General features: G+C 48.8%; 12 protein-coding genes across 12 annotated transcripts; 7 read left to right on the top strand and 5 right to left on the bottom strand.

Moving 5' to 3' along the window:
* Positions 1–666: 666 nt before the first annotated feature.
* Positions 667–3,516, bottom strand: EPUS_08175 (uncharacterized protein; the record flags this gene model as incomplete). The annotated part of the gene is made up of 1 exon (XM_007807209.1): positions 667–3,516. One exon carries the CDS (start codon positions 3,514–3,516, stop codon positions 667–669), a length of 2,850 nt encoding a protein of 949 aa, XP_007805400.1.
* A 339-nt stretch (positions 3,517–3,855) lies between these two features.
* Positions 3,856–4,719, top strand: EPUS_08174 (uncharacterized protein; the record flags this gene model as incomplete). The annotated part of the gene is made up of 3 exons (XM_007807208.1): positions 3,856–4,090; positions 4,143–4,369; positions 4,429–4,719. 3 exons carry the CDS (start codon positions 3,856–3,858, stop codon positions 4,717–4,719), a joined length of 753 nt encoding a protein of 250 aa, XP_007805399.1.
* Positions 4,720–5,035: 316 nt separating this feature from the next.
* On the bottom strand, positions 5,036–5,722 carry EPUS_08173 (uncharacterized protein; the record flags this gene model as incomplete). Its single annotated transcript, XM_007807207.1, has 1 exon — positions 5,036–5,722. One exon carries the CDS (start codon positions 5,720–5,722, stop codon positions 5,036–5,038), a length of 687 nt encoding a protein of 228 aa, XP_007805398.1.
* A 558-nt stretch (positions 5,723–6,280) lies between these two features.
* On the top strand, positions 6,281–7,348 carry EPUS_08172 (uncharacterized protein; the record flags this gene model as incomplete). The annotated part of the gene is made up of 1 exon (XM_007807206.1): positions 6,281–7,348. The coding sequence occupies one exon, from the start codon at positions 6,281–6,283 to the stop codon at positions 7,346–7,348; it is 1,068 nt and encodes a 355-aa protein (XP_007805397.1).
* Positions 7,349–8,238: 890 nt separating this feature from the next.
* Positions 8,239–8,616, top strand: EPUS_08171 (uncharacterized protein; the record flags this gene model as incomplete). Its single annotated transcript, XM_007807205.1, has 2 exons — positions 8,239–8,294; positions 8,364–8,616. The coding sequence occupies 2 exons, from the start codon at positions 8,239–8,241 to the stop codon at positions 8,614–8,616; spliced, it is 309 nt and encodes a 102-aa protein (XP_007805396.1).
* A 635-nt stretch (positions 8,617–9,251) lies between these two features.
* Positions 9,252–10,219, bottom strand: EPUS_08170 (uncharacterized protein; the record flags this gene model as incomplete). Its single annotated transcript, XM_007807204.1, has 2 exons — positions 9,252–9,970; positions 10,039–10,219. The coding sequence occupies 2 exons, from the start codon at positions 10,217–10,219 to the stop codon at positions 9,252–9,254; spliced, it is 900 nt and encodes a 299-aa protein (XP_007805395.1).
* An 838-nt stretch (positions 10,220–11,057) lies between these two features.
* Positions 11,058–12,357, bottom strand: EPUS_08169 (uncharacterized protein; the record flags this gene model as incomplete). Its single annotated transcript, XM_007807203.1, has 2 exons — positions 11,058–12,230; positions 12,292–12,357. The coding sequence occupies 2 exons, from the start codon at positions 12,355–12,357 to the stop codon at positions 11,058–11,060; spliced, it is 1,239 nt and encodes a 412-aa protein (XP_007805394.1).
* Positions 12,358–13,183: 826 nt separating this feature from the next.
* EPUS_08168 (uncharacterized protein) lies at positions 13,184–16,090 on the top strand (the record flags this gene model as incomplete). Its single annotated transcript, XM_007807202.1, has 1 exon — positions 13,184–16,090. The coding sequence occupies one exon, from the start codon at positions 13,184–13,186 to the stop codon at positions 16,088–16,090; it is 2,907 nt and encodes a 968-aa protein (XP_007805393.1).
* A 292-nt stretch (positions 16,091–16,382) lies between these two features.
* Positions 16,383–18,615, top strand: EPUS_08167 (uncharacterized protein; the record flags this gene model as incomplete). Its single annotated transcript, XM_007807201.1, has 4 exons — positions 16,383–16,661; positions 16,736–16,776; positions 16,828–16,865; positions 16,916–18,615. The coding sequence occupies 4 exons, from the start codon at positions 16,383–16,385 to the stop codon at positions 18,613–18,615; spliced, it is 2,058 nt and encodes a 685-aa protein (XP_007805392.1).
* A 277-nt stretch (positions 18,616–18,892) lies between these two features.
* On the bottom strand, positions 18,893–19,660 carry EPUS_08166 (V-type proton ATPase proteolipid subunit; the record flags this gene model as incomplete). The annotated part of the gene is made up of 4 exons (XM_007807200.1): positions 18,893–19,304; positions 19,367–19,458; positions 19,510–19,544; positions 19,603–19,660. The coding sequence occupies 4 exons, from the start codon at positions 19,658–19,660 to the stop codon at positions 18,893–18,895; spliced, it is 597 nt and encodes a 198-aa protein (XP_007805391.1).
* Positions 19,661–20,094: 434 nt separating this feature from the next.
* Positions 20,095–20,853, top strand: EPUS_08165 (Ras-related protein Rab-6B; the record flags this gene model as incomplete). The annotated part of the gene is made up of 3 exons (XM_007807199.1): positions 20,095–20,144; positions 20,194–20,219; positions 20,267–20,853. The coding sequence occupies 3 exons, from the start codon at positions 20,095–20,097 to the stop codon at positions 20,851–20,853; spliced, it is 663 nt and encodes a 220-aa protein (XP_007805390.1).
* An 857-nt stretch (positions 20,854–21,710) lies between these two features.
* Positions 21,711–22,272, top strand: EPUS_08164 (uncharacterized protein; the record flags this gene model as incomplete). Its single annotated transcript, XM_007807198.1, has 2 exons — positions 21,711–22,090; positions 22,155–22,272. 2 exons carry the CDS (start codon positions 21,711–21,713, stop codon positions 22,270–22,272), a joined length of 498 nt encoding a protein of 165 aa, XP_007805389.1.
* Positions 22,273–25,458: the final 3,186 nt, after the last annotated feature.

Raw genomic sequence — 25,458 nt, 5'->3', positions numbered from 1 at the left:
CATCTCTCTTTCTCTACATGTAATTTGGTACAGTTGCAACCCCCTGCCTCTCCTTCTCCCTCTACTCCTCTCCGCGTGCGCTGAACCCAGCCAGCCAGCCAGCAAAGATAGATTAATCTAGTACCCCAGTCCGGTTGATATGAGAGCAAGCTGGTGTGCACGGGATAGCATGCCCACGCGCATCACGCGCTGAGCACCAAGTCTGCACAGCTACCTGTCTTGTGCACCGTGCACTGCCACTGGCGCTGCTGCTGCGCCTTTCGTCTTCCAACACCCGACAACTTCTCTTAGGCACTTGATTGAGATGGAGGGACGGAGGGACGGAGGGAGGGAATACGTTTGTTGGCGGGATAAGAGGTCCGTTCGTCGGTCTTGATATCTATACTCTCTCCCTCTCGGTCTCTCTATCTTGCGCCGAGGCGATAAGCTGTTGGGACAGAGATCGCGTCTCCCCCTCGCGGGTTCCTGATATCTATGTCTAGGCTCTAGTTAGTCAGATTTCTGTATTGTACACCAGGCCTCCCCCTCTAGCTCTCGCCAAGCAGGAACCCCTTCCTCGTGCTTCTGCCCCTGGCCGGACGTGTGCGAATGATGGGGGCATACATGTCTTTATGGACGATCCCGGTTTCTGCCAAAAACTACCCTGCTTTCTCCAGCTTGACGCATCTATTTCCGCACAATCTTGAGCAGCGGCGGGATGGCAGCTCTTCGCGACAGGCCAACACGGTATTTGACCTTCCCACCTGTGGGGTTGATGGGGCTGTGCTTTGTTGGTCCCTTCTCGCTGCTGTTTTCGGTGGATTTAGGTTGCGGTGTTGGTGGTGCTGGTGCTGGTGCTGGTGCTGGTGCTGGTGCTGGTGCTGGTGCTGGTGCTGGTGCTGGTGCTGGTGCTGGTGCTGGTGCTGGTGCTGGTGCTGGTGCTGGTGCTGGTGCTGGTGCTGGTGCTGGTGCTGGTGCTGGTGCTGGTGCTGGTGCTGGTGCTGGTGCTGGTGCTGGTGCTGGTGCTGGTGCTGGTGCTGGTGCTGGTGCTGGTGCTGGTGCTGGTGCTGGTGCTGGTGCTGGTGCTGGTGCTGGTGCTGGTGCTGGTGCTGGTGCTGGTGCTGGTGCTGGTGCTGGTGCTGGTGCTGGTGCTGGTGCTGGTGCTGGTGCTGGTGCTGGTGCTGGTGCTGGTGCTGGTGCTGGTGCTGGTGCTGGTGCTGGTGCTGGTGCTGGTGCTGGTGCTGGTGCTGGTGCTGATGCTGGTTGCTGCTGGTTTTCGGGTGACTCTTGCCGGCCTGCGGAAGTGGTGTGCGTGTCTTCTGAGGCCTTTATTTCCTGAGGAGTTGAGGTATCTTCGTTGATGGGTTGGGACGTAGCAGTACGGGGTGTGTTAACGTCTTTTTCTTTCAGCGCTTCTGGGAGCGCAGAGGCTTTCACCCTGGGCTGATTAGAAGTGGCTTCTTCTCCAACCGGTGTGGGCTCTTCCGCTTCCGCTTCTGCTGATGCATTGGTGGTACCATTAGAGCCATTTTCGATCTCGTTGGCGACTGGCATCTCAGTAGCTGTTTTCTTCTTCCTGCCCCGTTTTTTCGGCGGTGGCTTGTGAGGTTCTTCTTCCGTCTGGGGAAGGTTGATTGATATCTCAGCTGCCCCGGCTGGCCCCACCTCATTGTCTTCAGGAGGCACTTTTTCAGTCTTCAAATACTCCTTCACCTCCACCGGATCAGGAAGCTTCATCTTCACCGTGGCAGGCTTGCTGTCCACCCACACTACATCCTCTTCACCATCACTGAGCATTCTATCCGATTTCTTCAACAATGCCGCTGCTGACGTCTTGGCCCTCTTCATCTTGTTTTTCTTCTTCTCTTTCTTCAGTTTTGTCAATGGAGTGTCTTCTGGGTCGTTAGGTTGCGCTGTGTCCTTTGAATGAGACGTTTGAGGCTGTTTGGTAGGGGTATGGACAGATTTAGTTGGGCTTTGAGCAGGTGGAGGCATCTCTTCTTCCGCGTTACGTTTCGATCGAGAGCGACTAGGTCGCGGCTTATACTGCTCTTTTGGTAGGCCAATAATTGAATCGTCGTCGAAATGCAGTTCGCTTGACGTATGTTTTGCAGCACATTCCACACTCTCCTCATTGTGTTCCTCAGAATGCTCAGAATGATGTCCGTTGCTGGACTCGACATTCTGATTTTTGGGCTTCCGCCCTCGCTTCTTCCCTTGCGTCTCAGTTTTGGGCGGTGGGGTCTCCTTAGTCGCAGCTAACAATATTGGCGGAATATCTGTGTCGTGAGCTGTAGAGGCGACGTTGAGTGCAAATCCATCAGCAGTTTTCCTGCGTTTTCGTGAGGAAGATGAGTTGGAGTCAGCAAGTTCCTGCGAATTGTCTGCAGGATATTTTGTGAGAACTGATGGATCGATAAATGATCTTGAGCGACCTGACTCAATTCGACTATAGCTGTTTTCGCGCAGACTAGAAGCACCGTCAATGCCTGAAATGTCAGGATGGAGCACGTGGTTTGCAAGGCTGTCCCGATTGCCTGACAAGGGAATGGTATCTAGAGTGCTCGCCTTGGAAGGGGTAAAGATCGCTTCACGCCTCACCGGTTGTGTTCGATCAGTGATGTCTTCTACTGACTGCTGTGACGCGTCTCCAAATGGGTTCGCATTGACGTTTAGGCCAAGGCCACTATCGCTATAATCCAGGCTGATTGACTCGTAGTTGCCCATCAAACTTCGTGATTTCGAGATCCGTCCTGATGACATCTGCATGTACTCCTCGAAAGCATCAGCGTTATCGCTGGTACCTCTAACGTGGTCTGCTTGAATACCATCCTGGCATTGCAAAGCAGATTCTTCATTGACCGCGGCGTCGTGGCTCCCGATATGATGTTGACCAACTCCTGCAGTGAGTCCTGTTTGCTGATCGCATGTACGACCATCGTCTTCTGGCTGATATGATGAATGCCCCGGATCCCTACTCGAAGCAACCTCGGCCAGACTTTCCTCAAGTTGATGTCGATGCTCTTCTGCGAAAACATCACTTTGGCTCGACCGCAGACGACTGCTGCTGCTACCGTAAGTATGCTGCCGCTTCTGCCTGGATTCTTGTCCTTCCATCAGGCTGGTACTCCCAAGCTCACTATGCCGGCGTTTGGTCTTGGCTACAGTAGGGGAGTCCGAAGAGGACTTTGAGCGCTTCTTGATGTCTGAGAGTCGGGTGCTTGAGCTGCTCTTCTGCTCTGCAAGCTTGCGCTGCTCACTTTCGATCTGTCTTCTGAGACTGGCTGTAGTACCAGTACTCTTTTCAATTCCTTCGGGGTGATCTTCTTGTCGCACAGACTGCTGCGTAGCGTTCATGTGGTGAGTCTGCGATTGGCTTAGGAAATCACTGAAGTTGACTCCCAGATCGATATCTGGCACAGTCTGACCCTGACCCTGATGCGTCTTTGGCAAGAGTTGTGACTGGGGCGGAGAGGGTGCATCATTAACATCGCTCTCGCCATCTGAGTCTGCAATCTCGTCGCCATCACGGGCCATCCCTCTCTCGATCACACCAATATGATGCTTGTCATATTCTGTGAGGGTTCTCCATCTGGCACAGGCTTTCCCTTACGTGGCATTTGACGCGTCAATTGGGTTGTTGACTTGCGTTGCTGACACATTCCGCGTGCGTGATCACTGAGCGGCAATTCTTCGGGATATCTTCCACATTAATAATAGTACACGATTAGTAGTTCACTACCTCCTACACACTACGTTTCCTCAACGTTTCCCCAACGTTCAGAAAGATCTTACAGCACCTTCTACAAGAAGATTTCATGACCTACGTAGTCGCTTCATAGGCGACCAGGTCCATCAACCATCTCTCATACAACCATGAGGCCGCCTCTTCGACTTGCCATCTTGGAATGTGATAGTCCACCGCCTAATGCAGATGCCAAATATGGTGGCTACGGTGGGGTGTTTACCACACTCCTCAGGTACGGTGCCGAACTATTGGGAAAGCCAGACCTAGAGGCTATGCTCCAGATATCCAAATACCAGATCCAGCTGGATCCAGATAACTACCCAAAGCTAGAGGACGTTGATGCTATTCTTCTCACAGGATCGCGTATGCATCCTTGTTTGCTAATTAGTTTTATCCCGGGCGCTTATGGCAGCAGGATATAACTCCTTCGAGGACGCACCATGGATCAAGAAACTGGTAGATTTCACAGCAGAGATACTAAAGCAGGACCGAATACGATTGATTGGTGTCTGTTTCGGACACCAGATCATTGGAAGGGCGATGGGCGTCAAAGTGGGACGAAACGAGGCCGGCTGGGAAGCTGCTGTGGACGACTTTGATCTATCGGAGAGGGGAAAACAACTTTTTGGGAAGGAGAAACTGGTAATGCGGCCACTTAGTGTTCAGAACCCCGTGAGATCCCGCTCTGACTTGCTTCGCAGAGTATACATCAGATGCATCGTGACATCATATACTACTACCCGGATGGTGTAGAACAGCTCGGCTCAAGTCCAGTATGTGCTGTACAAGGCATGTACAAGAAGGGCCATCTCATCACCGTGCAAGGTCATCCGGAGTTCAACGAAGAGATCATGACAGAGCTCCTGAGGGTGCGACACACCATGGGTATATTCAACGACGACGAATTTGATAAGTACATGGACAAGGCGGGAAAGCCGCATGATGGCGTCGTGGTTGCAAGGGCGTTCCTCGAGTTTTTGCTCGATGATTGAACGATCAAGTCCAAGTGGACTGGCTCTTCTCGTTCGAGGTCAGACGTGAGCTGTAATACTATGAAGCGCTGAAGTAACTTTCTGGCTCCTAGATCACACATCCTCATTTAGCATTAGCATGGCCAGTTGGGTATTGTGCTTCGATAGTACATATTTCTAGTGCACTGGACTTCATACTTTCGTCTGTAGTGGTCAGGGAATCCCGGTAAGCTTTGATATAAGCCCGTAAAATGGGCATTGTTGTCATCGGATCTGTACATCTCCACAGCCAGTCATCCTTCGAGTTACGCTGCCCTTACCCTACGGAACCCATCCATCAGTCTCCCTCGTCCCTTTCCAGAAAGCCCGGGTCATTCTGCACTTTCCTCTCGAACTTAGTCCACCACTCCTGAAAGCTCCTCAGCGGCACCACCTCCTGCCCACCCGGCCCAGCTTCTCCCGCAAAGCTAGCCAGGAAGTTGAACGCATTCTTGATGATGCGCTGCGCCAGCTCCTTCGTCTGGGGCGGCGGACGATGGATCACCAACGCCAAGTCAGCCGAGGTAGAGGATAGAGACTGGCTCTGTGTCTGAGATTGGAGAGCAGCCAGCTGTGCTTGGATGTTGGCGGCTGGCTCAACGGAGATGCCGATGTTGATATCTCCTATATCTGGCTCCGCGGCGGTTGACGCTGTTGCTGCCATCGCCGCCGGCAGTCCTGATATATCTGAGTTTGCCATGGCGTCGAAATCTCCAGGAGGAGGCTTGGGGCCTGGTAGGTTGATCTTGAAGATGGCGGAAGGTTTCTCATTGCCGATTGCGCCTAGGAATCTGAACTCGGGCGAGCCGGGAAGCTGGATGTGGATGCCAGCGGCGGTGTTGGGTGGCAGGGTGTTGCCGGGGAGGATGAAGACTACGAGATGGGAGAAGTGGGGCCTTGATGGGAAGGAGAATGCGAATTGGGTGGGGGAGATGGTGATGTAGTTGGTCAGACAGGGTCTGTTGGCTGGGATGACACTGAACATGACAGCCGCTGCAACACTGGAGAAGGGCGCTGTATGCGAGATAGACTGCACATGCTCAGTGGCTCCGATGTGGTGTTGATCGTTTTGTATTTACAAATAGGCATGGAACAATGGTTGAAGCAAACGGGGCAAAATGATAATGACGCAAGGTCGCTTGATCCTCTCCTGATGCTCCGCCTTGTTGGCCCACTGTCTCTGGGAGCAGAACTATGCACATGGTGGCTTTGTCAGAGCGTTGCAAACAGGAATTCGTGCAGAAGGGTAAGTAAACCTGACTGTAACTCTGTCAGCCGTTCTCGACGCTGTTCTACGACATGGCAAACCCAAGTACTACGTAGTAGTCTGATGTTTTGGTAATTCTGATGTATCTCCGTGGGGACCTCGTACTACGTACTACGTATTGCTCAGCACGAAATGTGTAAGCTAACACAGCGGTAGGTCTGTATAAGCCATCCATATAGGTTGCTTTGGGTAAGAAGAAGTACAGGAAAAGATTTCATACACTATCTGCCTTTTCAGCAAAATTCCAGTCTCCCACTTCTATCCCTTCGTCCAGCAATGACATCGCATTCAGAGTGGGGCTTCGAAACCACTGCCTCGGAGGTTGCGGATACCTTTGCAGAAGGGATAAGAGGCCGAACAATCCTCATAACGGGCGTTAGTTTGGGTGGACTCGGCGGTACGACAGCAAAAGCGCTGGCAGCGCACGCTCCCCGTCTCCTCATCTTGACTGGAAGGTTTCGTGATAAGGTAGACGCGGTCATCCACGAGATCCGACATGACCACCCTCGGATCAACTGTCGCTTTCTGCAAATCGATCTCTCCTCACAGTCTTCTGTTCGGAAAGCGGCGGCAGAACTTCTCAATTACGACGATGTAGATGGCATCGATCTGCTCATCAACAATGCCGGGGTGATGGACGTGCAAGAACGGACACTTTCATCTGAAGGGATCGAGCTGCAATTTGCCACCAGTCACATCGGCCACTTCCTTCTCACCAATCTCATCATGCCAAAGCTGATATCGGCGGCTGCCCAAACACCCCGTAATCAACATTCAGCTAATGTCCGGATCATCAATGTGTCTTCATCCGCTCATGTATTCAGCCCTATCCGTTTCTCTGATCACACCTTCTCTAAGCCTGTTGAGGCAATCCCAGAAGATGAATGGCCAGACTTCGACCGCTTTCGCGCTATCAACGGTATGCCAGACGACTCTTCGCCCTATATCCCATTCGCTGGCTACGGTGAATCCAAAACTGCAAACGTGCTTTTCTCTTTGTCCTTGACTTCTAGGCTGGCAAGCAGGTACAATATCACATCGTTTGCTTTGCACCCAGGATCTATACCAACGGAGTTGCAAAGGAATAGCGACCAGGAGAAATTGGCAGAGAGCCGCAGGAGATTCAGACTGACAAAACGTAGGAACTTGGAGCAAGGCTCCAGTACGACGCTGGTGGCAGCACTGGATCCTGGTCTCCTAGCCGGAAATATCGACGAGGGTAGCGGGCTTTACCTTGATGATTGTCAAATCGGAAAACAGGCAGATTGGGCCAAAGATCCTCGAGCTGCAGAAAGATTGTGGCAGCTAAGTGAGAAGTTGGTAGGGCAGACTTTCGATTCTTGATCAAGTAGAAGAAATAATGCCTTTTCCCGGGCTGTGGAACCCTGGTTGAGGGTACCCATCAACATCAAAGTGGGTGGATGTGTAACACCATTCCTACCGTCACTGCTTCAGTATCTGAATTTGGGCAATTAGCATCCAATTCTCGATAGACATCACGATAGACATCACGATAGACATCAATCCGCCTTCAGCAACCTGGAACCGCAACGGAGCAAAACGGCAGAGCCCGGGAACTAGGTGTTAGCTATCTGACAATTTCACCAAATGCTGCGTGGAATCCAGAAATGAAGCTCATTTCCCCTGCTGCTCACACTCAAAAGTTGGCAGAGGAAATCTTCAAGGTCAGCAGCCACCCCCAGAACGTCGTCTCTCAGCCATAAACAGTAGCACCGCTCTACGCCGACAGGTTATGGTTGAACTGCAGGCAGTCGTCGTTTCGCCAAAGGAGCACACCATCATGCTCCCAAGCGAGAATTGGATTCATCCTTCGTCTCCCAGATTTGGTGATTTTCTACCCCACAAAACCTTAACTTAGTTAAAATGATCCTTGTCCCCAGAATGATGCGGGGGTCGCGTGCGCTCTCTCAACTACCATCATCACCACCATCCCCATTATCATCAGCAAAACCGCTTTTCCGCTTGTCTCAAGACAATCTTAGGCTACCGATTTCCCCTTATTTCCAGCTATTGCTCGTAGCTTTCCATCATATATCCTCCCTATCAATTCACCACGGCCTCCCTTGACGCAAGCTGGGACCTATCCCCAACAATAAAACGTGGGAAAGGTCCAAACCAATCCAGGGGGGACCTCGGTTTCCAAGACCCACAATCGACGCCTCTTCCCTTCCTACATAGTACCTACCCAGTACGGCGGTCAATAGTCTGCCACAATGGCCCCTCCACAACCAAGTTCAATACCCAATTATCCACCACCACCTTTCTTCAAGTAAAACCTCCACCAGCCCTCTCTTTCCCCCCACCTTAAGAAACCCCCTCCGGCCTGACAGTCTCTCAGCCGTAACCGTCGACTCTTCCTCGCGACCCTAACCCTCACCCCAATAGGCGCATACGTCTACCTCCGATCCCAGCACAACGACAATAAGAGCGATATATTGCGGGCGGAGGAAGAGGGGAGGAGGGCTTGGCTTCAGCGGGGACGAGGAGGAGACAGCAATGGTGGAGGTGGGGTTGGGGGTGAGGAAGAAAAATTGGGGGTTGATGCGAGGAATTTCGCTGTTAGGGTGGGACGGAGTGGTGGGGGCGTGTAGGATAGGTACAGGATTGTGTGGTTGGAAAGGGGATGTGGGAGCTTGTGGGGAGAGAAGCGAGGAAGAGGTTAATGCTTGAACGATTGATGAAGTGTTTGCATCTATTGAGGTGAAGTGATGACTGTTCGATGGCTGGCTGGCAAAGAGATGGAGGAAGTGAATGGTGTACATATGCGGAAGCTTGTGCTTATGCTTCATCAGCTCGAATGACTTCGGTTTTTATTTGGTATTCTTAGGTGGAAGTGAGAGTTAGAGTGAGCTTCTGGTTGTGCTCAGATACCACAAGAAAGCCGCTCTAGCCACCTCCACATCATTTCATGCTTGACGAGCAGGTGAGGTATTGCAAGAATGAAAAGCCACGCAAAACATGGATTGCGGATTAAAAGCTTAAAAACATATTACACGTCGTGTTGAGTGAGGCTTCGTTCTTCTTCGGCTCGTTGCCAAGTGACGTTCTATATCTATCACCACCCAGTTCGCCCCAGCTCGATGCATGACTTCTCTACCCTTGAGAAAAGAAAGGAAAACCATCACCAATCCCTTAAATGCCTCCTGACCACTAATATTGAACACCAACTGGCCTCTTTCTTCTATCACTGGCCTCAATTCGGCTTGCTCAATGCAAACCTGCCCCTTTAATGCCCTGCCTCTGGCGATATTTCCTCCTTGAACCTTCCAGACGCATCAACCATCTGCGCTCGTGGCACCTCAATGCTGAATTCGGATTTGCAAACTTTAAGCTGCTTGGCCGGCGGATATCTCCAGTAGAAAATAACCATAGTAAGCGCCATCAACAATGCGTCAAACACATAGATCGGCCATTCCACCCGAAGCAAGGCACCGTTATGACCTCCGGCATATTCCGCCGCACGAAAGATGTTTCGAATCATGATGATGGCACTGACGGCGTAGAGAACGTAGAGCGTCGTCTCCCACTTCAAGTCGGGGTCATAGGATTGTGGAGTGCGTTGTTTGCGCATGCGGTAATGGAAAATGATCGAGGCCAGAACAAAGAGGCCGAACATGATGATCTGGAGAAATAAGGCGCCCAGTATAATCTTCTCACCCAGCTTAAGCTTTTCAGGATCTCCACTAGCCATAATACCGCCGCCTCCACCTTGGATGAAGAATGATAGAACGTCACCAACAACAAAGATCTTGGTCATCCAGGTCACTCGGATGATGGAATACTTTGCACCATTAGTGGCTCGTATCAAACGTCCGAGGGTCATGTAGATCGTGGCTGCGAAAAGCGCCGGTGCGACGAGAATTAGGATCGACTGGACGATGAACGGGTCTCTATCATCTTTGTTCGAATGCCCTATCGCGCGACCTACATAGCCGACTGTCTCGACTGTAGATCAATTATAAAGTGATTAGCTGGTAGCTTCGAAGGGCAGTTTCCAAGCAGAGAACACTTACATAGGCCGCCCACAGCAAAAGCGATACAGAACCATGCTCTCTGCTTGATTAGACGATAAAAATGGGCTATGGTAAGAATGGCGAAGATGGCGATGGCGACAGCTGCTGCGGCAAGGGATGGAACGTATTGATAGAGGTAGCTAGAGGATTCTGTGTCACTGCTTTCACCAGCGGACGACATATCTAATGTTGATGGCGAAGAAATGGGAAATTGTGAACACAGACACAATCAAGAAAGGATACTTGCAGGTTTGGAATTTCTGCAATGGAATAAAAGATGATACCAGTTGCTTTTGATGGAAAGTCGAGCACGATTCGAAAATATGTACATGAGGATGGGCGGTACTCTTATACAGCCTCGTCGAGAGATACATCCTGCAGAGCCTACCTTGTCAACAGTGCGCAACATTGAACGCTACCAGGGCAGTGCTAAATTTGAAGTCTGAATTTCAATATCTCAATACGCGTATCGGCGGCAGAATATCGGGACATGGCTGAGAAGTTATTTAGTGTGGAAAGTGAAGCCGAATACTCGTAGAGACTGAGCCGGTGCTTGACATAGTCCGAGGAAAGTTATAGCGAATACGCGGAACAGACCTTTAACCGCAATTGGGTGTTTTCTATTTGCTGGAGTGAGTCTCAAGTTTTAGGTTGGAACGTCCTGGCAATGGATGCTTGCGTGGTTGCAGTATCGTACACTCGCTGTCCTTGAAGGTTTAGGTGTGAGATGTCGTGTCGGAAGCTGATACCTCTTGAGCACTGTCTTGCTCGGTGCATGTTCATGGCGGGCAGTGACCTGGTACAGTTGCTGGAGAGACTTTCACATGTCAATAGCCTGATGTGCATCTTTCTGAGCACCATGCACTATGGCAAGCTTGCAATTGGCTCTTGCTGTCCACCTTTTCATGCTTTGAATCACTCTAGGCCGCATCTTTCTTCGGCTTACCTGACGCTCCACCAGTGGTAATTCGATAGCTTAGACAATGGTATGAGAATCTAATCACCCACTTCCAGTAGGATTACTCAAGCTGCATGCTAGATCCTCTAAGTACTCGATCCGGCCAGGCCATCCATCGTCCCCAGTGAGGTCCAGTATGCGCACCAACTGCTCTGATTAGAAAGGCACCCGAATCACCTATAGCCCAAGATGATCGATAGAAGTGCAGCAGAACACCATAGTATGCCAGAATGATCAAGGCTTCCGGCCGACGCTCATTGAGTAGCTCAAAGTAATCGTCCTTTAGTTGCACAGGCCATGCCATCACAAATCTAATCGTCGATGACGTTCCTTCACCTAGAGCTGAGGCTGCAAAGTTCCAGTGCAAGCGCTCAATCGCTACATCATATGCTTTGATTGACGTAGGTCCTAGGTCAGAGTTTGTGGTGAGCTCAGTGAGGTCACGACACTCATCCGGTATGTTGTATGGCTTCTCGGGTTGCTCTACAACGAGTAGAGGCTTGAGTTCAGATTCGTGGAGGTAGGACCACCAGTCTGAGATCACCATGTGACGCACACCACGCATCAGGTTGATACAGCCTAAGAAGTGGTCAAGATAATCGCTGAAATTGAGACCTTGACGACGTGGTGGATCTGCAAGCACGTGAAGTGCAAGCAGACATGCAAAGATCAAGATTGCACCACAGTTGGAGGCCTCCACGTGCTCTCGGACTTGCTTGAACTCGTTCAGAGCATGACTCTGAAGTTCTGTGGCCTTGGTGTAATAGTGGCTTCGCCTTTCCGGTTTACATTGCGCCAAGTGCAATGCGGCAATCGCCAGAATCTCATGCATCAAGAACGGAAAGGAAAGCGATAACTGGATGGCCGTCAACTGCCAAATTTGCTGCTGAGCTGGGTCAGGAGTCAACGTCTGATAGGTTACGGTGGAGAAATGGTGCAGCAGTTCGAGGTGATCCAGATTGAGGTCCGGATCGGTGGTTTTCAAAGGTGAATGAAGCTGTTGTGCTGGAGGGAAGGGAGGAGGGGAAGGAGGGGGTACATCAGGAGGCTGTGGTCTCCATCCTTCATCGACACATGGGCCGCTGTTGCGCGTAGAACTTCCTGATCCGCTCGTTCCGGGACTGCCGACGATTGTAGCTTCATCATTGCTTAGGAGGGTTTGCTGTTCTCTCAAGAAGGCGCATTGCAAACCAGCTGTTACACAGTTGACACACACCGGCCGGTTCTCATCACACTGGCGCAGCGACCTTAGTAGGGCCAAAGATTTGCAGTAAGAGCACACGTCCCATTCGTACCTTGATGTGGCGTCTCTTGCAGTCTTTACAGCCTCTTCTGGACTTTTTGTGTGGTTTGCGCGGCATTGGAATGAAGAAGGCAGAAGTCTACGTAGTACTGCGGCGGACAGACGTATGCCTGGATTGACGTTAACCAAATGAAGCACACGTAAACTACTACAGTAGGAGGCATAATAAATGTAAGAGCATCCTATAGTAGTAACAGCTTTTAACGCCAAGATAGAACGCCACAAAATCGCTCGATTGGGACTAGCCTATCATACTTAGTACCGAGTGTGCATTCCACTGGCATCGACCACTTGCTAGCAATGATTCGAGCAGCTTTAGGAGATATTTAGGAGGTAGGCCGCAGGCACAGCGTTCCAGGCAGCTGTTATAGCCTCTCGCAGCTCACTGAGCGCGTTGAACGCGTGGAATAACCCTTTCTAAGGGGATACGTCATTCGTACGGGGGGGACAGGGGTATCTGTGTGAGGGTCGTTAATAACAATTTTACTATTGCGCGCTTACAATTATGATGCCTCCTACCGTAGTAGTAGGAGTGAAGGCCGCGATTCTAGTGCATCACCTCTTCAATAGTGGAAGCAGCTTTTGCTTTTAAGGGACTGGCCCAGGCCGGTGCAGCCTTAAGTTAGGTGCTGTTATATTTAAAATCAATCGCGCTCTGGACGTCATACTCCCTGAAAAGGTGTGGAAGATTCTTGGGCTACATAGCACATGCATGACATGCCTCCGCACCTTCCAGAACATTATACTCGTACACCATCGCAGACGCAACTCATTTCAAATCCTTATCATGGAAGGATACTGTCCCAAGCGTCGTCTGAGGCTTCCATCCTCGTCATATTTGATCCTACCTTCGTTACATCACGCTCCCAGTGTCTCTGACTGCAATGTCCGCAGCTGCCCATACCTTGGGCCCAACATGCATCCTCCACGATGACGAAGCCACTAACGGTCCAAGCAATAGCTCGGATCCTCCTCCCATCAAGACACAATTCTTCTATGTCTCTTCAGTACCTATAGATGACCCTCTGTCTCCATTACCGCCTGTCTCTTCTGACACGAAATCGTCGCAAGCTCATCAACCTAAGCCTTTCTCTGCACGCGATAATGCCGCTCTGATAGATGCATGGCAAGGCATCGAACAAGTCCTTGCCTCTACGTCGGGCAAGATTATCGAAAGCCGTTCACGACCTGAACTTGGGGAACGAGGGAGAACTTTGGGAGAACTTGTCAGATTTCCCCGCTTCAAGGGTGATGGCAAGACTCCTGTTCTAGGAGCTCAATCCAAGGATGGACAGCTTGTCACCGCAGCCAAAGACCTTGCAGATCGTGCCTCGGTCCAATCGCTTGAGCTCCCGCCTAGCACAAATACAATTTTATCCTCCCGCCGGGAGTCACCGAAGCTACCTTCAACAGAACAAGGAGAGCGCTCTCCAGTCGACCCCGTGGAGCGCCGCAGCCAGAGATTGCGCCGTCGACTCTCACCATTTAGGAAACGCAAGACTCTAGAGGAAGATTTGAGTTCCTCGTCATTACGGTCGCCTGTTCCTCAACTCGATGGAGCGGCAGATACAGACATCAGTGGACGTCCATTTGTCAGAGCTTCAACACTCGATTCGCTCGATGGCCAAGATGATCACAGATTCCCAGTAACACCAGGAAATTCTGACACACCCGGCAAAGATATTACAGGAGGAATTGGAAGCCCGCCTGTACCCTCAGAACTCCACAGTGTCTTTCACGCCCACAAGGATGGAGACGAGAACCGGCAGGATCAAGAGCATGCGGAAGAGAAAGTCTTTGTTCCTGTGGGTATCTCCCGTCTCCACCTTGTCGAAATGCCGGATCTTCTTATGAAGCCTATTTACTGGAGTCCTGTCAATGACATATCAACTGTGCTTCGCGGAACATGGTTTTATGCTACGACTATGCTACCTGTGGAGCCAGACGTTGCGAACCGGCTGGAGATGGGCTATCAGGAGCTCAAACCTTGGACGGAGACATGGCAAGATGAGCTCAACAGCTGTGTTGAAATAGGTGCTGCGGCTGAAATGAAGATTGTCCACCGCCTCTTTCCTGAGAGGACTTCTAGCAGACCAGGAAGTGGTGCAGAGACTAAGCCAGACGAAATGGATGCTTCTGCAAAACGTACATTGCTGGCTGAAGGACAAACACTTCAGCACGAGTACTTGGCCGCGGGTCCGCAAGATGAGAAATTTCGAACCTGGTCACCAGACTCCTCACAACGATACAAGAACCATCGCGTGATGTACGTCAATTCCAATCAAGCACAAATACTCCGTCCGAGTCTAGCTCCGTCTATTACCCGCAATCGAAGACCCCTTGCAGCTGTCCGAAAAGGTAGAGATATTGGAGTCGCCGTTGTCCGCGGCTTCAATCGACGAGCTTGGGAGAAGATCCACCCGCCAAACAAGATGGACATGAGGGCAGCCCATGCTAAGGTAGGCGCTTATATGTCCCAGTCTGGCAATGCAGACATGCAATATCAGCACAACTCATGCCCCATTTGCAGAGTTGAGGAGCAACAGCACGTACCACAAGTCACGGATCTAGTCCTAGTTATTCACGGGATCGGTCAAAAATTGTCTGAGAGGATGGACAGTTTCCACTTTACTCATGCCATCAACTCCTTCCGGCGCGAAGTTAATGTGGAGTTGTCAAGCGAGATTGTTCAGGGCAATATTCGCAAAGAGCAGGGGGGAATCATGGTTCTGCCTATTAACTGGCGCCTGACAGTGTCCTTTGATGATGAAGTGGAAACCAAGAATGGCAACGGGGAGAATAAATTCCAACTTGAGGATATTACTCCAGACACCCTCCCCGCCATTCGGTCGCTTATCAGCGACGTTATGCTAGATATCCCATATTATCTTTCACATCACAAGCAAAGGATGACCTCAGCAGTCATCAGAGAGGCCAACAGAGTCTATAGACTATGGTGTCGCAATAATCCTGGCTTCCACGAAAGCGGCAAAGTACATATTGTAGCTCACTCTTTGGGCTCCGCCATGGCCATGGATATCCTTAGCAACCAACCGACCAAGCCTCCTAGGCAGACTGAAGTCTCTTCGAATCAAATCGACGAAAGCATGTTCGAATTTGATACGAGGTCTCTGTTCTGTTGTGGAAGTCCGGCTGCTTTCTTTCTGCTCTTAAACAAGGCTGCTCTCATCCCCAGGAGCGGACGACAGAAGCCTGGCATTGATGGTGCGGATGAGCGTGGAGTTACCGGAGAAGCTGGCACGTATGGATGCTTAGCTGTCGACAATCTTTACAATGTGATGGCTCCTTACGATCCGATCACGTATCACATGAATGCAGCTGTAGACAGCGAATTCGCTGCAACCTTGAAACCTGCTGTCATTCCCAGCATCCGGCAAGGAATTCTTGCAAGCATTGGATTGAAATGGGGAGGTCCTAGCTCCTCTAGGCCTTATGGCCCTGCATCGGCCTCAACTCAGCGTCCGTCGATGAACAAGATGCCTTCGACGATTGAGATGGATACTCACGACTTTACTCGAGAGGAACTCGCGGAGAAGAGAATGTTCTTGTTGAATGATAATGGACAGATCGATTTTACCCTAAGCATTGATGGAGGCCCTCTAGATTTTCAGTACTGGAACATGCTGAGCGCTCACAGTAGCTATTGGATACGTCAAGACTTTGTCAGGTTTTTGGTGATTGAAATCGGTCGGCAGCAAGGCCGGGAGGGTACGTTGGCAGCATTGACGGCGCAAAAGAAACGAGTCTTTAAGGCAGGTAAGATCGCATGAGGAACCGAGAATCAACACTTCAGCTGTGAGTTCACCTGTTAAGGGCATAGCGAAGGGATTTGCAGATAATGCCCAAGATAGCATCATTAGACGCTCAGGTATAACTTTGTAGTACGGGTTTCTTCTTGCGAACTGCTCTGTAGGTGTGTTGAACTGACCGATGCTGAAATGTTCCGGTGGTTGTGTAGACGGAGCTAGGTGTCAGGCAAGATATCAACTTTGGTAAATACCACCATACCAGATAATCAGAATACCAGTCTCAATTCAAAAGACGAATACATTGATGAACAAGATGCAGTCAAATGCCAGTCCACTCAGACCAGCCATACTCATCATCTCGGAAACGGCATTCAAGGACCCAGCCACTGATAAAGCTGGGAATATCCTTCGCGAAACACTAAAGGCAGAAGGAAGTGACAAATGGACAGAGCCCTGGATTGAGATTGTCCCAGATGACGCCACGAGGATACAAAATGCAGTCCGCAAATGGACCGACGATGAGCACAACAATGCCAACATGATAATAACAACTGGAGGGACGGGTTTTGCTGTCAAAGACATCACCCCAGAGGTGAGCCACCCTTCAAACCAGACATGAAAAGCACGGGGCGTTACAGCCTATGGCACAGCTGATCTGCTACGTAGGCTATTGCACCGCTTATTCACCGTCCGGCTCCTGGCTTGATGTGAGTCAATCATCATACTTCAACCGTATCATGCTGAGAAAGGTTCGTCAGACACGCCATGCTGGCAGCATCTCTGGAGATTACACCATGTAAGCATTCCACCCGGTCGATGCCGATGTGCCCTCTGATACATGGTTAGTTGGCGCAATGTCGAGACCAGTGGCTGGTGTAAGAGGTAAAGCCTTGATATTGACACTGCCAGGATCGCCTAAAGGGGCAAAAGAGAATCTGCAAGCTGTTCTGAAGATGTTGCCACATGCTTGCCTACAAGCAGCAGGTGCAGACTCACGGACCATGCATACTGGAGGTGTCAAGAAGCTGGAAGAGGACGCTGGGGTATCTACTAGGAGCGAGAACGTTTCCATAGCTCTTCCACATCACCATCATGATCATCACCACGGCCATGGCCATAAGATCCCACAAGCTCACACTAAGCCTGAGGACAGACCTCCAAGGTCTAATGATCCGACTCTCGGGGCCAGCCAGCGGCATCGGTCCTCACCCTACCCTATGTTGTCAGTCTCGGAAGCTGTGTCTGTAATCCTGGAGCGTGCTCCAGCGGCAGTCACTACAAGTCTACCTTTGTCGCCAGCTCCAGCCAATCATGTCATAGCATCTGACATTCATGCCCTTGAAGCCGTTCCAGCCTACCGAGCTTCGATTGTGGATGGCTACGCTGTCATGGTACCAGACAAGGCCTCGCAGAAGCACGTTGGCATCAAAGGAACTTTCCCAGTAGCAGCGGTGTCCCACGCTCAAGCCTCCAGTATGCCTCCTCCACTGGTTGAGGGCACAATCGCTCGCATCACGACAGGAGCACCACTACCAGCAAACGCCAACGCTGTGGTAATGGTCGAAGACACCGCCGTCGTCAGCACCACCGCCAATGGGTTTGAGGAAGCCACCGTCGAAATCCTGACGGATGCTGTTGAAGCTGGGGAGAATGTTCGGGAGCCAGGCTCAGATATTCAACTCAACTCCCTAATTCTACCAAAAGGCACATTCATTACCAGCCTCGGCGGCGAAATCGGCGTCCTAGCTGCAGCAGGGATTCGTACCGTTCCCGTCTTCACCAAACCCCGTATCGGCGTCCTAAGCACAGGCGACGAAGTAACCGATATCTCGGACCCCATCCCCCTCTCCGGCGGGCAAATCCGCGACTCGAACCGACCATCTCTCCTCTCCCTCCTTCAAGGCTGGAACCTCTGCTCCGCCGTCATCGACCTCGGCATCGCCAGAGATACACCTCCTGGATCCCTCGAAACAGTACTCCGCTCCGGCCTTGCAAACCATAATCTTGACATCATCGTCACGACGGGAGGCGTCTCTATGGGCGAGCTCGACCTCCTGAAACCAACTATCGAGCGCAGCATGGGTGGCACGATCCACTTTGGCCGAGTGAGCATGAAGCCTGGTAAACCTACCACGTTTGCCAGCGTGCCCATCAAAGACACAGTCTCAGGAGACAGGAGGGAGAAGTTGATCTTTGGGTTGCCAGGCAATCCGGCTAGCGCGGTTGTGACGGCGAATCTGTTTGTGTTGCCGGCGTTGCAGAAGATGGTCGGGCTTGGGGGAAAGAGGGGCCTGGAGAGGGTTATGGTGAGGTTGGAGGGAAGGGTGAAATGTGATAAGGCGAGGGTGGAGTATCATCGGGTGGTAGTTAGCTGTGGGAGAGACGGAGGGCTGTTGGCTGCGAGTACGGGTATGCAGAGGAGTTCTCGGGTGGGGAGTCTGGCGTCTGCGAATGCGTTATTGGTGTTGCCGCAGAGGGAGGGCTGGTTGGAAAAGGGTGAGATGTGTGAGGCGTTGATGATGGGTCCGGTGATTGGATTTGGATAGACACCGTACTTACTACATACAAATGCACTGGCTAGTCCGACCCCACGGAAAGGCCTACATGTTCAACGCGACCATCCAGCAGCGTCTATTTAGGTATTTGTACAGGACTGGAAGCGATCTTAGAATCGAGACCCTGAGAGCTTCAATCAAACAAGATATCCCTGGAACGCCCTGCGCAAATGCTTTCTTCCAGTCCCTAAGCCCGCTACTCGGACGCTTGTTTGCCTCAACGATGTGCCGGTCTCAGATTTGAAGCGGCGTGTAGCAAATCTTCGCCTCACGCAAATTCTAGCGCTTTCCCCGATACAAGCAGTCCGATAATCAGCCCAAACAACCCCAGTACAGAGCTGAAGATCTCAATGACCAATACCTTGACGAACAGACCAGGGTCAGCCGCATCTGCCAGCGCAGCACTTGATCCGTTGATCCCAACACTGACACCGCATATCAGATTGCACATTCCCACGGTCAAGCCTGACCAGAATAGAGCATAACCAGTATAATAGTTGTTGGGAGTGTAGAGCTCAGTCGTGGGTACATTTTGGATTTTGGAGGAGAAGACGATGGCCATGATGACGCCGTAAATGGCGACGACCTCGCAGAAGATGATAGAGATTAGATTCTTAGTTCGGATTCGAGGTGCTTTGACACCACCGCCGAGGATTGAGGAGCCGGTTATGAATATACCCCTGTCAATAGCAACGTTGATTCAGCAACGCAACTTGGATGATGAAGAGAGCACGAGTCGTACCATGCAGCTCCAACCACCGAGAGCCCTATACATAGACCGATACCGAGATCCGCCCATACAAATGGTGATACTGAATCGAGAAATCGGCCGACCTGAACAACGACATCAGCTCGATCGATGCTTGTAGATTGCCCTCATCATACGTTGAATGCTTCACCCTCGCCGTTGAATAGCATGTCTGCACTGCATGTCAGCGAGACGTCTGGGACATGATCGCTAAGTTAGGCACAACTGACACAGTCCGATTACACCAAGTGCAGCGGTCGCCCCGCCGGCTGGGTAGTAGAGCGACATATTGCAACTCCAGCCGCCGCCTCGTAAGAAGCTGTGTATCTGCCTGCTGTTCGACAGGAGGAGGAGGTGATGAGCTCGATGCTTTTTTCGCAGGTCGGTCTTTCTGCAGCGACTTGAAGATGATCCGTGCTTTGAACACTCTTGGCTTGATCCAATGATTGGAAGGGGAATAGCGTCTTGTCGGCGGGACTCAAGGCCTGGAGCCGGAGCTGGACGTTTCCTTGTTGGGCATCTTTCCTCCCCGTTCGCAGGCATCCCCAAATTTGGCGACAGGTTGGGATGACAATAACGATTGACACACTCTCCTAAACATTGGTATTTATGTGCACCACAATGAATGCGTCATACCGATAATCTCCTCTCGAATTGAGACTGGAAGAAATAATTACATTTCGCTTCTACATTCAGGTGCACCCTCTACACACCCTTCCGCTATGGCTCAAGCGGGCGTGGGGTCGTATTCAAACCCATTGAAGAAGTTCAAGTATGTACTTTCATCGCATAGCTTCGCCACGGAGTGCTAACTGTCTCAGGCTTGTGTTTCTCGGCGAACAAAGTGGTATGTGCAGAGCACATTCCCTCGATAGCAGTACTGACCGAATACAGTTGGAAAGACCTCGCTCATCACACGCTTCATGTACGACTCCTTCGACACCACGTATCAAGCCACGATTGGCATTGATTTTCTCTCAAAGACCATGTACCTGGAAGACCGGACAGTGCGTCTGCAATTGTGGGATACGGCGGGGCAAGAAAGGTTTCGCTCTCTGATACCTTCTTACATCCGCGACAGCTCTGTTGCCGTTGTGGTCTATGATGTCACATCGATGAAAACATTTCAGCAGACGAAAAAGTGGATTGACGATGTGAGAGGAGAAAGGGGCAACGACGTGATTGTGGTATTGGTGGGCAATAAAACCGATCTGGGCGATGCGAAAAGAGAGGTTACAACTGCGCAAGGTGAAGAGGAGGCGAAAAAAGCTGGCGCTATATTTGTGGAGACGAGTGCGAAGGTTGGGCACAACGTCAAGGCCCTGTTCAGGCGGATTGCCCAAGCCCTGCCTGGGATGGAGGGAGACGGGGAAGGTGCAGGGCAGGGGCAACAGGCAAACAGTGAGTATCAGCGAAGAATACCGCATGATCAAGGAAATCCACTAATTAGATCCCGCTCCAGTGATCGACGTCGCCATTAATCCATCACCGTCCTCTAGCAATGACGGGTGTGCGTGCTGATCCCTCCGAGCTGTTTTTCTTGGAGCTATTGTGAAATTCCAGCACCGTCTGTATACATTCCCCCCCATCGTCGATGCTTGTACATGACGTCGCGGCTTGTTTCGAGGATACTGTTCCCCTGCATCTCAGGAAAGGATTCTGTTTGCGAGCATTGCATGGTGTTGGGCAAGAGTATAATCAGCTGCGTTGACAGAGTGGGGAAAGCAAATTCGGAGGTCCGGAGAACCAATTCACAAGTATTTGATATTGTGATTTACAGCAATCCGTGGGCATATGCCGCGTTGTTTTCGTGAGTCTGAACCTTCTGCATCTCAATACGCCCAGCCACAGCAGTTTAGCCGTCCAAATGGGTTCTCTAGGCACAAGATCGCACACAGAACCAAACGGGCCAAGTGGACACGAGGCTCCGTGCGACAAGCTGCAAACATTGCCCGGACCAGGCAAACAAGTCTAACAAGTCTGAGCCGATTCGATTTTATGGCAAGTTGCGATTCTTCGGGAGCGTTTCATGCAGGGGAAGTTCTATGTGGCATTTGTCGCTTCGTGCCTTTTGATATCCGGCGAGCGTCACCCATGCAAGCAATCGCGGCACATCTTGAGATAATCGAACTAATGATCAGGGTTTCTCATCATCAATTGCTGGTTTTCGTGGACCAATGAATGTCTGGAACTAACCTGTGGGTGACAGTGTGCAACTTCTGACAAGCAAACCAACAGGCTATATATCCTGACAATGAAAGGCCACATTGGAGCTGGACATTATTGATTTACAGTTCTGCTTCGCGAGCAACATTTTAAAAGTCAGATTTCGGTCAAAATGCCATGCCTCGATATGATCAAAGCCTTCGCTGTCGTCCTTCTAATTCGTCTCTCGTTGTCCTTCCCAACTTCGACTCACGAAAAAGTTAAGCCCTTGTTGCCTCGCGCGGAGGGATGCTTCGCCTCGACCTTTAGCCTGAAAGACTTCAAGACATTCAGTGGGAGCGAAACCCTCCCGGCGTCTATGTCCTTCGGGCTTAGCGCTGACAACGCACCGGGAGCGTTCAGCTGCATGTGGAACGGTGGACCTGGCTCGACCTCTCCATACTTTAACGACCCGATCCCATGCAACATGACCACCCTGCCCATCTTCTCCTTCTCCTACCCTGAACAGGGCCGCTTACGAATAGCTGAGGTCGAAGCTTGTGCCATCAGGGGGTGAGCATCGTACAGCTCGCTCTGGAACTGGATGCTGACTAATGCTCACAAGTCAACTCCATAGGTCTGTTGCTGATGGTAACATAGCTTTGTTCTGCTACCCCATCCACGGAGGACAGACGTGTATGACCCCGACGGGCCAGGCCTCGTTGAAAGTCAACCAGAAAGAAATTGTATCCTGAAGACTTTCGACGTTTGCGGAGGCTATGGCACGAGATTTCCCTCGTAGTCATACTACTTCGTCATGCTTCAGATCTGTCGGGGCTAGGGAAAAACGTGCTTTGGCCGCCCAGTTGGATGGTAAACATAGTCATTCCCTCACATGGAAGTGGAAGTAGTTTAGTTGGTGCACGGATGGCAAACATAGTCATTTCCCCACATGAAAGTGGAAATAGTTTACTTGGTGCATTTTGGGAGCAATCAACGGCTACTTGTTTCTTCATGAACATCCTAGCTCCCTTCTTCTTCGGAGATTGGTCTATCGTATCAGTGAATCATGAGTGTAACCAGAATTGCTGGCTGATTGGTTGAACGAAGTTTTCAGTAAATTTGGTATAACGTGGTTCACAAGCGACCCGCGCATACAAGCGACCCGCGCATACAAGCGACCCGCGCACTTTTCTTCCACATCATGACCTTCTGACCATCGTACACAGCCACAACACAAGAAAATCAATTATTCTCTATGTCGCTATCTTCCTCAGATGTCTCTTTAACCTTCTGACAGGTTCGTACATTATGGTTAGGCTTGCCGCATCTTCCGCAACGCCGTAAGCCTGACGACCCAGTCTGCGTGACACCCCCTTTCACTGACCTTCTACTCAACTGCTCTCATATATTTATTATTTATTTGATTCTTACACCGATGTGGTCCTGGCCTAGGGCTGGTCCATGCGGGGGGATACGTACAATTAAGAGCAGTTATAGCTCTTAATGACAAACAAGAACAAACGCAAGGAAACCTTTCTAAGGAAAAAACCTTACCGCCAGTGGGTGGACGAGTTCTTCGGGGCGCTTCGACGGTGTGCACAGGGCTCTGTAGCTGCAGTGTAGTTAGGCGCAAAGTTGTTCAGCCGCAAACGAGAACTGAGGGAGGGCCCCAGCCTTCATTAGCCAAAGCGTTACTATCTTGAGGGCCTTTGGATCGTAACTAAGGGAGGGCCCTAGCCTTTATTAGCTAAAGCATTACTATCTTAAAGGCCTTTGAATTATTGAGGAGACAATGATAATCGGTTGTGCTAGTGGCAGCGAGCATCTTATGTCTATCTGAGAGCAGCAGGCAGTCTATAACCACGTGTTAGACAGTCTATCTTCTCTAACCGCATTTGTAGGATGGTAAGGGGATGTCTGGAACGTTCTGTTTAAAGAGGAAGTCTGCGAAGCCTATTTTGTTAGTCCTTAGCTATGTGGCAAGAGAGCTTTGTGCCTTAGTTAGGCCTTAATGTATCCTTAATCTTTGTTTGCTGATTTCCTTACTTTATATAAGGCTTAAGGCTTGCTAGAGTACTACTAAATAAATGCTCTATAATAATTACTAGTTCTTTAACTAAGACACTCTAATTATTTAGTAATAAAACTAATATTATTATTATATTTTTATAAGTAGTATAATCGCTTTTTATAAGGGTTTTTCTTATAATAAAAAGCATTTTAAAGCTTAGTTTAACTTTATCTTTATATTAAGCTTAAGAAAACATTATTTATACTAATTATATTTTCTAACTTCTAATATTATAGTAATATAGTAAAGGAGTTCTTATTATAAGTTAAGCTTCTTAATAATCTATAAATAGCTTTTATAAATAAGTTATCTTATATTTATAATTATAAGTCTATAATAAAAGTCTATCTAAATATTATTAAGTAGTAATAAAAGAAGTAAGAAGTAAGTCTTTACTTTAAGAACTAAGATAAGTGTAGCCTTATAAGCCTTAACTATTACGTATAAGCATTTATTTTAAATAAGTAAAAGTTTAATAATATTCAATTTTATATCTTATAAATTATTAGAAAGATATTAAATAATTAATATATAAATTATTACTAGTTTAATAATAGTATTATAAATATATCTTATATATAAAAGGGAAGCGCCTTATACAAAAGTTAATAAAGTTATAAGCATAAGTATTTATTAAGTTATTTTTTAAAGTATCTTTTTAATATAAGGGCCTTATTTTAGTTAAGTATTAATCTAGAGTCCTAGTACTCTAATATCTATTTTTATTATTATCAAGATGCCGGCTATATTAATTATTACTTCTATATTAAACTTCCTTAGATTTTTTATAAGATGAATTAGTTTATACTTTTATAGTATAAAGATAGCATTATAATAACAGGCCTAGCGCGAGTACTTATTATATAACTGCTTTAGGCATCTATAGTTATTCTTTGTGCTTTAGCTAAACATAAGTATATTAATATTATTAATAAAGCTAAAAGCGCTTGCCTTAATTCTTTAATAATTAGTAATATCTAATAAATCTATATTATAAAAGAGGTATAGAATAGGCGAGACGCTTTAACTATATAAAAGAGTACTAATTTAATAAATTAGGAACCTTTAATAATAAAAGATAATATAAAAAAAAATTAGATAAAAATTATTATTATTATTATTCTTATTCTTATATTATATTTAATTTACTTATTTTATAATGCCTAACTTATTATTTACCTAAAGTACGCCCTCTTTATAAGCGAATCACTTGCCCTCTATTAATAAGTAACCTACCTAAATCCTGTAGCTCTCTACTCCTCTCTACTTCTTTCCTGCTCTCTCTAACAACAGAATACAAAGGGCTAGCCTTCTCAGCACAATTAAAAAACTCAAATCTTTGCCCTTCCTTCTCTCTCTGCCACCTGACAATTTATTACTCTCTCTCCTTACCCTTTTTCTCTTAGCTGTTTGCGTGTACCTTTGTATAGCCTTACATGATCCATCTTTAATCAAGACTAGACTAAAGAAAATTAAAGCCCTTATATTAGATATCAACTAGAAAGTTACCTCTGGCCTTATAAGTTATGTATAAGTAATCTGTACTAGTCTTATAAGCGCTGTCCCTTATATGCCTGCCTAATTAGAATCTTCTTATACTAACAACCAAATCTTAATTAAGGTTTCCTTAGAAAATGCTTACTTACTTAAATCCTTTTCCTTTAGACAAATTATAAAAAGGCTACAAATAAAAGAAAACAACCTTACTAACGCTTTTAATATAGTTATAGTTAAAAAGCTACTAAGTAATAATCTTATACTTTAGGCTAAAGATACCTTAGCTAAAACACGTCTATAATTAAATCTTAATTAAACTAATAGGATCTATTTATTAACTAAGATTTATATTTAATCTTTTATTATACTT

The sequence above is a fragment of the Endocarpon pusillum genome (assembly GCF_000464535.1).
Source record: "Endocarpon pusillum Z07020 unplaced genomic scaffold scaffold6688, whole genome shotgun sequence".
Classification (NCBI taxonomy): Eukaryota; Fungi; Ascomycota; class Eurotiomycetes; order Verrucariales; family Verrucariaceae; genus Endocarpon; species Endocarpon pusillum.
Note: the sequence above shows the minus strand (reverse complement) of the source record. Positions and strands in the feature narration are given on the sequence as shown.